The sequence below is a fragment of the Alligator sinensis genome, unplaced genomic scaffold, assembly GCF_000455745.1.
Source record: "Alligator sinensis unplaced genomic scaffold, ASM45574v1 scaffold1129_1, whole genome shotgun sequence".
Classification (NCBI taxonomy): domain Eukaryota; kingdom Metazoa; phylum Chordata; order Crocodylia; family Alligatoridae; genus Alligator; species Alligator sinensis.
In genome coordinates this window covers 446933-455645 of record NW_005842580.1, presented here as the reverse complement: position 1 = coordinate 455645, position 8713 = coordinate 446933, and the positions used below count along the sequence as shown (strand labels likewise).

Below are 8713 nucleotides of genomic sequence, written 5' to 3'. Positions count from 1 at the left end.
GGGAACCAAAGGTGTTCTGGACGGGCAGCTGGGCCCTGCCTTCTGGTACATGGGCATGCCTTCCCTTCAGTCTTTTACCTGAAGCAACCCTGTCTCTCCTGAATTCTAGTCCATTTCATCTCTCCCGAGATATCCTTCCATGGTTAGCTTGTGGGCAACTTTTAGTAAGGCCCTTTGGTACCATGAGGACACCAGTAGCTGTTTCACCTCCTCTCCTATTCCCGTCCCCCATCCTATAAAGGAGGTTATCCCATACCTTGAATCTCAGGGTTGTCTCCATCAAGTCTGGATGCAACACCTCTCCATTACACTGGGCCAAGTGCTAACAGAACACATGCCGAAATCCCTCCTCCTGGCTTTGTTCCACTTGAAAATGTTTGTCTTCCAGAAGGGCATCAATATCCACTATCGGTGTCAAGTCAAGGATTTTCCTGACTAACCTCTCCACTCAGGGTCCTTGAACCTCCTCCCTTTCTCCAAAACCACCTCTTATTCCTTTCCACAAATCACCAGTTGAATTCAAAGGGAGAAAGCACGCCAGCTGTAAAATAAATTTAACCTACTCTAGGTATAGCAAATGACCATGATAGCCTGCTATCTTGCAGCAAGACCTCCCCCTACCCAGGACTGTATTCCTTCGTAAGGGACAAGTATTCTGCTGGTAGTCCTTGGAGCAGCTCTGAAGTAAACCTAGCATAAAGCTCCTCATCCCCTAACTTGCAAGGCTAGACTCCCTGGTTTGGCTGAGCTCCAGGCTTATATGTGGCTCAAGCCCTGCCCACCTTTGGTCAGGTGCCCTGTCAGCTGACCCACCCCCAGGGCTGTTAATTAACCTCAGTCTTGCTGGCTGCCTTTGGCTGGTTCACAAAAACCTTCCCTTAAAGGGCCAGTCCACTTTTTTTTAACAGGGTAATGCTTCCCTGTTATCCCTGCCAATCTGGATTGCCTGCCTGGGCAGCTGCCCTTTGGCCCAATTTAGAACTGGCCCCAAATAACTGCTGACACCAATGGCGACTTTGCCTTCTAAGGGCTTAACTGCTGGAATCTGCGTTTGCCCTGTGAGTGATGATGATTTCCCTGTTTGTTGTCCCATCTGCTCTCCCTCCCATTCCTGATGTGGCTCTGACAACCCCGCAGCATGCGGCGCATATACATGATCAACAAGGAGGTGTGCTCTCGCATCATCTGCAAGGAGAATGAAGTCATGCAAGGTGAGAGGTTGGGGTGGGGCAGAGGTCTCTGTGGAGGGGGAATGGCCTTATCCCTGTCTGCTCTGCTGCATATGAGCCACTGAACAGAACAGGAGTAGGCAAAATACACACCGTAGGAGACCTGCCCGGGACCCCCTGCAGACAGAGCATGTTCAGCTGGGCAGATGTGGATGGGGCCGTGGGGCAGGTGAGGATCAGCATCTGGTGAGGCCCCACACCCCCCACCCACAACAACTCATCCTAACTCCTCAAGTGGTCTCCAGCCCAAATATTTGCCCACCCCTGGAATAGTCTGCCAGGGACATTTCTAATTGGGTGATCCAGAGGCTTCTGTGATGTTGTCGTGGGAGAAGCTGGCCTTCAAGGAATCTGGGACTCAGCTTCCAGCCTTCCCACCAGTGCTTTCACCTGCCCACTGACCTTAGCTCCTTAGCAGGTAACAGTCTGGTGGACCCCACTCCTGTCCTCTGATCTTGGGACTTCATCCCAGTAGCCTAGACTGCCCTGCCCTCAGAGAGGGACCTGCTGCAATGTCCTGTTTATACAATCATGCCTTTCCCTTTGTCCTCCCTCTACCCCGGTGACAATCTGTCCCTTGGATATAGTCTAATCCCCTCAAGTCACTGTTCTTGAGCACATCTCCAATCCAGAAGCACATGACTGACAGGCCCGCCCCCATCCTGGCCCTACATCCAGCATCTGCTTCCAGGTGTTCTGTCATCTGTCAAGCTGCCCTGGGATATCGCACCATGTTTCCATCAACTTGGCTGCTCCAGGCAACCCTCTGGAGCTGGAATATGGGTCTGACTACTGAGTCTGCTGGAGGCCAGGCCTCGGGGATTGTAGACTCTTCTCTGCTGACAGTTCAGGTCCCAGGGCTTGGTTTGATCTCTTACAAAGATAGGAAGCAGCTGCAAAATCCAGCCATGGGTCCGGGTCTTATCTACCCTGGGGACTTGTCATCACCACTGCAATATTAGCAGGTCAGGATCCAAATATAATTCATTTGAGCAAGTTCTTGCAATAGGTTTTAAAGGCTCTTTACACAGAATTTCCATGGTGTTCCCATAAATAAGGGATCAAATTGTTTAAATTCTGGGCAAGTTCTTACTCCAGAGCAAGCTGGATAAATCTACCTAAAACTCTCTGAGGGTAAAAGAGTAGCCCATGGCTTTCCCAGAACCTAGCCCATAGTTTTATCCCAGTCTTTATTCTGACTAGGCTCCTGGCAATATCAGCATATATTGCATCAGAGTGATGGCAGAATGAGCTTTAGATGAAGGCCTTGGGGTCTGCTCCCTATCTCTTTCTGACCCAGACCTGTGGATATGAGCAATGCAGATCTGTAAGGTCTTCTGATTTTCATGCTGAGACCCTAACTTGATCTGTGCGTGTGTCTGCTCTGTCCTCAGAGGAGCTCTGCCGCCAGCTGGCTGGTCTCCCACCACGACGCCTCCGCCGTTCCGGACGGCCCCTGGGCCCTCCCTGTCACCTGCCCCAGGACCAGCAGCTGTGGAAGCTCAATGCTGTTTGAGCCATCACTGCTAGGGGAAAGAGGAGGGTAGGGAGGAAGGAAGAGATGCCCTTGCCCCACCCAGACCATCCACTGCGTACCCCGAAAAGAAGCTCCCTGGCCTGCTGCAACGGCAGCCCCCACCCTCCTCCCCAGGTGCTGCCACATGGAGTCTCCTCCCTGCTGGCCACTGGTGGCGGCTGCCATCACTTCTCAGGTCAGATGTGGAGAGAGCTGGGTCCTCACACCTCTCATCCCATGCTTGATCTCGCAAGCTGTGAGCTGCTCATTCCCCAGAGGTCCTTATTAAATGCACTTCTGCTCCAGCAGTGCCTCTCCATTTTTGGGTGTATTTTTCAATGACCAGGGGAAACTGCTTTGCTCTCATGGGGCCCTCAGTTCACTCTTGCATTACAACCCTCAGATACCTGCTACCTACAGGGAGAAGCTGTAGCACCTCCCATATAGGGGAAGATACCCCATGTGGTGGCTGATTTGGCCTATATAGGGGCAGGATGTACAGGGGCTGAATTTCTCTAGTAAGAGCCACTCTGCAGAGGAATGTTTCAAGGTGTACAAGGGGGTGGAGCTCCACCCTATACACAGGCATACTTTTCCTATGGAGAGTGCAGCCTTTTTCTCTGGGAAGAGAGGGCCTGTAAGAATTGATCTGGCTTTCCATTTGAGTCAATGGCAACTTTCCCACTGACTCCTGTGGTGAAGGATCGGTGTCTTGTAGAGGTTCTAGCACAAGCGGAGGAGGGTGGGGTGGAAATCAGATATTAGAAGGAGCTCTTGGAAATCGAATGAGACCAAGTCTCCACTCTGCATATAGAACCAAATGTAAACGTATATAGGTTCAGAAATATATTGCATAGGTGCTGTCCAGCATATAGAAATCTAGGACTCAAAACAATCTGAAGAAGTGAGTTGGGAACCTATTCTGCTGCTTGAATCTGTAGTGAAAGGAGTCCCCTGGGAGACATTGTCTGAACACTAGAGTCCATATACTGCACATGAAAAACCATTAAAAGAAAACTTTATTTCCTGTTATTCTTAGCAACTCTCATGTGTTTGGATTTATTTGTCTCTGGCTTTCATTTTATCTAATCCTGACCTATAGGTTGTCCTGGGTTCCCCACACAGCTCTGCCCATACCCCTCACTCCTGCCCTGCAGACCCTTCCTCTCTGCAGCTCTGAGAAACCCATTCATCATTAAGAATGTACTGTACCTTGCTGATGATGATGTCCCATAGTCCAGCTGAAGAAAGGGAGGGAGTGTCACACACCCTTTCACAGTCTGGGCAGAAGTCCCTGAGCCATTCCAGATGGCTTTCAGGGGAGTGCATATAAGCACAGTTCCAGCCAGCCCTGGTTCTCTTGAGGTTGGGTTGTACACAGTGAGAAGTGCCAGAACAACAATTAAGCAGGTCTCCCAGAGCTCTTAGCTGATTTGTTTTCAAGCTGGAATAACAGGGTGTGATTTAGGACCAGAGGTTGGATACCCACCTCCTGCAAGCCAGCTGAATTTGCTCATCCTTCCCCTGAGGTCATTGGATGCCACTGATTAACAAACCCAAAGGTAAAACTGCTAGGTTATGAACTGTGGCATCTCATTCCCCCCATGAAGCAGCTGCAACACTTTGCCCTGCAGAGGGAACCAGTGTCAGTAGTACAGCCATCGCTGGAAGGAAGCCATGGCTTTTTTCTGCTGGCATTGATGCCAGCTGGACTCTTCTCTTCTACCCTGAAGAACTCCAGGATTCCCATTTTCCCTTCTCCTTGTGTATCTATCGCTCACTCTCTGTCACCCCCCTCTCCTTTGTTCTGTCTCTGACGTTTTTATTCCAGAACTGGCTGAGAGAAAAATGGGGAGAAGAGGAGGAGAATGGGCTGGTGAGGGTGGCAAACCTTGTCTTGGGACAGGCCTAGAGCAGTGCTTGGCCAATGCTACTGCTCTTTTCATAGACTTCAAAGATTTCATAGACATTAGGGCTGGAAGGGATCTTGGAATATCATCGAGTCCAGCCCCCTGCCCCAGGGGCAGGAAGTCAACAGGGATCATAGGATCCCAGCAAGATAAACATCCAGGTTTCTCTTGAAGGCGTTCAAAGTAGGTGCTTGAACCACCTCCGGCGGCAGGCTATTCCAGACTTTGGGGGCTCGGACAGTAAAGAAGTTCTTCCTTATGTCCAGCCTGAAATGGTCTTGCAGGAGTTTATAACTGTTCGACCTCATCATCCCTTGGGGTGCTCTGGTGAACAGATGTTCCCGCAGATCCTGGTGAACCCCCGTTATAAACTTATAGGTGGCCACCAGATCACCCCTGAGCCTGCGCTTTTCCAGGCTGAAGAGTTCCATGGCTCTCAGCCTCTCGTCATAAGGTCTGTTATCCTGACCTCTGATCATGCGCATGGCTCTTCTCTGGACTCTCTCAAGCTTCTCCACATTCTTTTTGAATTGTGGAGCCCAAAACTGGACGCAGTACTCCAGCTGCGGCCTCAGCAAGGCCGAGTACAATGGGAGAATAACGTCCTGAGATTTGCTTGAGAAGCATCTATGGATGCAAGCCAGTGTTTTGCTCACTTTAATAGCTGTGGCATCACATTGAAGGCTCATGTTCATCTTGTGGTCAATCCTGACCCCCAAGTCCCTCTCGTCCACAGTGCTAGCCAGTGTAGCACTGCCGAGCCTATAAACATGCTGCAGGTTTTTCCTCCCAAGGTGGAGAACCTTGCATTTTTCAGTGTTAAACACCATCAGGTTCTTGTCCGTCAATTTCATGAGCCTGTCAAGGTCAGCCTGGATTACCCCGCCTGTCTTCAGGTATGGATGCTTTACCCCAAAGTTTGGTATCATCGGCAAACTTGGCCAGTCCGCATTTGACACCAATGTCCACATCATTCATGAAGAGGTTGAACAAAATAGGTCAAAGGACAGAGCCTTGAGGGATCCCACTGGTCACAGGGCACCATGACGATTGACTTCCATCAACCACCACCCTCTGGGTCCAACCACGGAGCCAATTACCCAGCCAGTGGATCGTGGTGAGGCCCAAGGCGGCAGTTGGCCAGTTTTGCCAAGAGGCGATCATGGGATACCAGATCAAAGGCTTTTTTAAAGTCAAGATATATGACATCAATCTCCTCCCCCTTGTTCAGGTGATAGGTCACCTGGTCATAAAAGGAAATGAGATTGGTCAAGCCTACCTGCAACAAACCCTCAGGATGTTGCCACTGATCAGTCTGTTAAGAATGGCCTCTTTGATAATCTTTTTCTAAGACCTTTCCCAGGATAGAGGTCAAGCTGATGGGCCTGTAGTTTGCTGGATCCACTTTCCTCCCTTTCTTGAAGATAGGCACCACATTGGCCTTCTTCCAATCATCAGGCACTTCACCAGAGCGCCAGGACCTATCAAGGATCCATGCCAGGGGCTGAGCTATGATGCAGGCCAGCTCCTTGAGTACCCTGAGGTACTCATGAGCTATAATGCAGGCCAGCTCCTTGAGTACCCTGCGGCATTGACCTCCACAATGCAGTGGCTTCCACTCCAGTGGGTAGAAAACAATGGCAAAGGGCACTGGCTCTGCTGGACCTGTTGTACAGCTCCTTTGATCCATATCTGTAACAGGCTAAGAGTTACCATAACCTGTCGCTGCCGAGAGCCGCGGCACAGGGTTCGGGGCCTTAGGAGCCCTAGTCGGCGGGCGGGTACTTGTGACGCTTGGAGTGGAATCAGGTACTCAAGCGTTTTGATTAAACAAAAAGGTTGTTTACTTACACTGCTCGTACAGTGCAGGTCAGAAGCTTGCTTCGATTACAGTTACAAAACTTGGGTCGGGCAGAAATGACAAAGTTCATTGGTCGGTCTGCAAATGTGTTCGGGGTGTTCGGGCCGGCAGTCATCTTACGTCTCGGGTGGGGGTGTGCTAGGCCCCCTTGGGTCGGTGATGGGGAGTCCTTAGTGGTTGATCAGGCCGCTAAGTTCGCTCTAAGACACACGCATGGAGTTTGCTAGGCTCCACAGTGTACTCAGAGTTCTCCACGAGGTGTGTATGGAGTTCTCCAACTTGGGCGGAAACTGCTTCAACCTCTTATACGGCTAGCAAGCCAATCGCTAGTCGCCACGTAGGAATAATTTAAAACTGGCCAATAATAATGTGAATTTGCATATGAGTGGCGGGAACTTTTTTCTAAACTGTAATTTTCCACTATTGTAGCATTTGGTTACTGGGTTCAGGCATAGCAGAATTTTCCTCCATGATCTAGTTACTGCCACCAGAATGACTGACAGCAAAACTATGCCATATGTATCGAACCCATGGAATTTTCCTCTGTGCTATACCAATTCTCCTCTGGGCTATACCAATTCTCCTCTGTGCTATAGGCATCTAATTAATGGGTTCTGACAAACCTTGCTCAGAAAATAAATGATAATTGCACAAAGCCATACAGGCATTGCTGAGTTTCAGGATATACTCCCTGCATTGGTTGTGTGTGGTATATGACCCGCACACTTGTCAAAGCATGTGCTCTGCTTGTACTTCTTTGCAAGAGATTGAAGCAAAACACTGCAAGGTGTTGTGGTGGTGTGTGTGCATGCATTGCACTGGGATGTGGGAGATGTGGGTTCCAATCCTGGCTCTTACATTTTTCAATAGCAAAATATTTAAAGTGAATTGTGAAATGATGATCTTAAGATTCATAGATGTTAGGGTCACAAGGGACCTCAGTAGGTCATGGAGTCTGACCCCCTGCCCTGGGCAGGAAAGAGCACTGGGGTCAGACAACCCCAGCTAGGTGCTTGTCCAGTCTCCTCTTGAAGACCCACAAGGTAGAGGAAAGCACCACCTCCCTTGGAAGCCCATTCCAGATTCTGGCAACCCTGACTGTGAAGAAGTTCTTTCTAATGTCCAACCTAAATCTGCTCTCTGTCACTTTGTGGCCATTGTTCCTAGTTTCTCCAGGGGGTGCTCTAGTAAATAGAGCATCTCCTATTCCCTGCTGCCCTCCCCTGATGAATTTATAGGCAGCTGCAAGATCACCTCTCAGCCTTCTCTTGCGAAGGCTGAAGAGATCTAGGTCCCTCAGTCTCTCCTCGTAGGGCCTTGCCTGCAGGCCTCTGACCATACAAGTGGCCTTCTCTGAACCCTCTCAAGATTCTCCGCATATCTCTCTCCAAAACTGGATGCAGTACTCCACCTGCGCCCTGACCAGTGCTGGATAGAGGGGAAGCATCACCTCCCTGCACCTGTTCATCAAGCAACTATTAATGCATGATAAAGTGTGGTTAGCCTTGTTGATCACTTTGTCACATTGATGACTCATGTTCATCTTGGAGTCAACTATGACTCCAAGATTCCTTTCCACTGCTGTGCTTAAGGTCTGATTGGACTTTCAAAAAACCTTTCAACAAGGTCTCTTACCAAAAGCTTTAGAAAAACTGAATAGCCACAGGATTGGAGGGAAGCTTGTTTCATGGACTGAGAGTGGGTTAAAAGATAGGAAGCAAAGGGTAGGGCTAAATGGTCACATTCAGGATTGAGGAAGGTCAGAAGGAGGTCATGCAGAGATCTGTGCTGGGGCCTATTTTGTTCAACATTTTCTTCAATGATATGGAAATGGGGCGGGGAGGACAATAAATCTCCTAGTTTGCAGATGATACCAAATTATTCTGGGTAGCCAAATCCCATACTAACAGAGAGGAGCTGCAGAAAGACCTCACCAAGCTAAGTGACTGGGCAAAAAGTGGCAGATGAACTTCAGTTTTGACAAGTGCAAGGTAATGCATGTGGGGAAAAATAACCTCAAGTATACTTACACATCAACACAAGCTGCTGACTGTGCAGCAGCTAAGAAATATTGTGCAGTAGCACGTCACAGCACAGCCGGTGCTAATACACTACTGCATAGTAGCATCACCTAAAAGACGTTTGCCAGTGCTACTGTGCAGTAACTCTGGTTACTGTGCATTTACTTAGTACTTGC

General features: G+C 49.4%; 1 protein-coding gene across 2 annotated transcripts in view; it reads left to right on the top strand.

Moving 5' to 3' along the window:
* MFAP5 (microfibril associated protein 5) overlaps positions 1-3787 on the top strand; it is a 19327-nt gene extending 15540 nt beyond the window's left edge. For both annotated transcript variants that reach the window (XM_006032624.3, XM_006032623.3), the window contains 2 exons: positions 1138-1211; positions 2624-3787. In XM_006032624.3, the coding sequence (XP_006032686.1) occupies positions 1138-1211; positions 2624-2745 (196 nt within the window). In that variant the 3' untranslated portion in view covers positions 2746-3787. The remainder of the gene's footprint in view (positions 1-1137; positions 1212-2623) is intronic.
* Positions 3788-8713: the final 4926 nt, after the last annotated feature.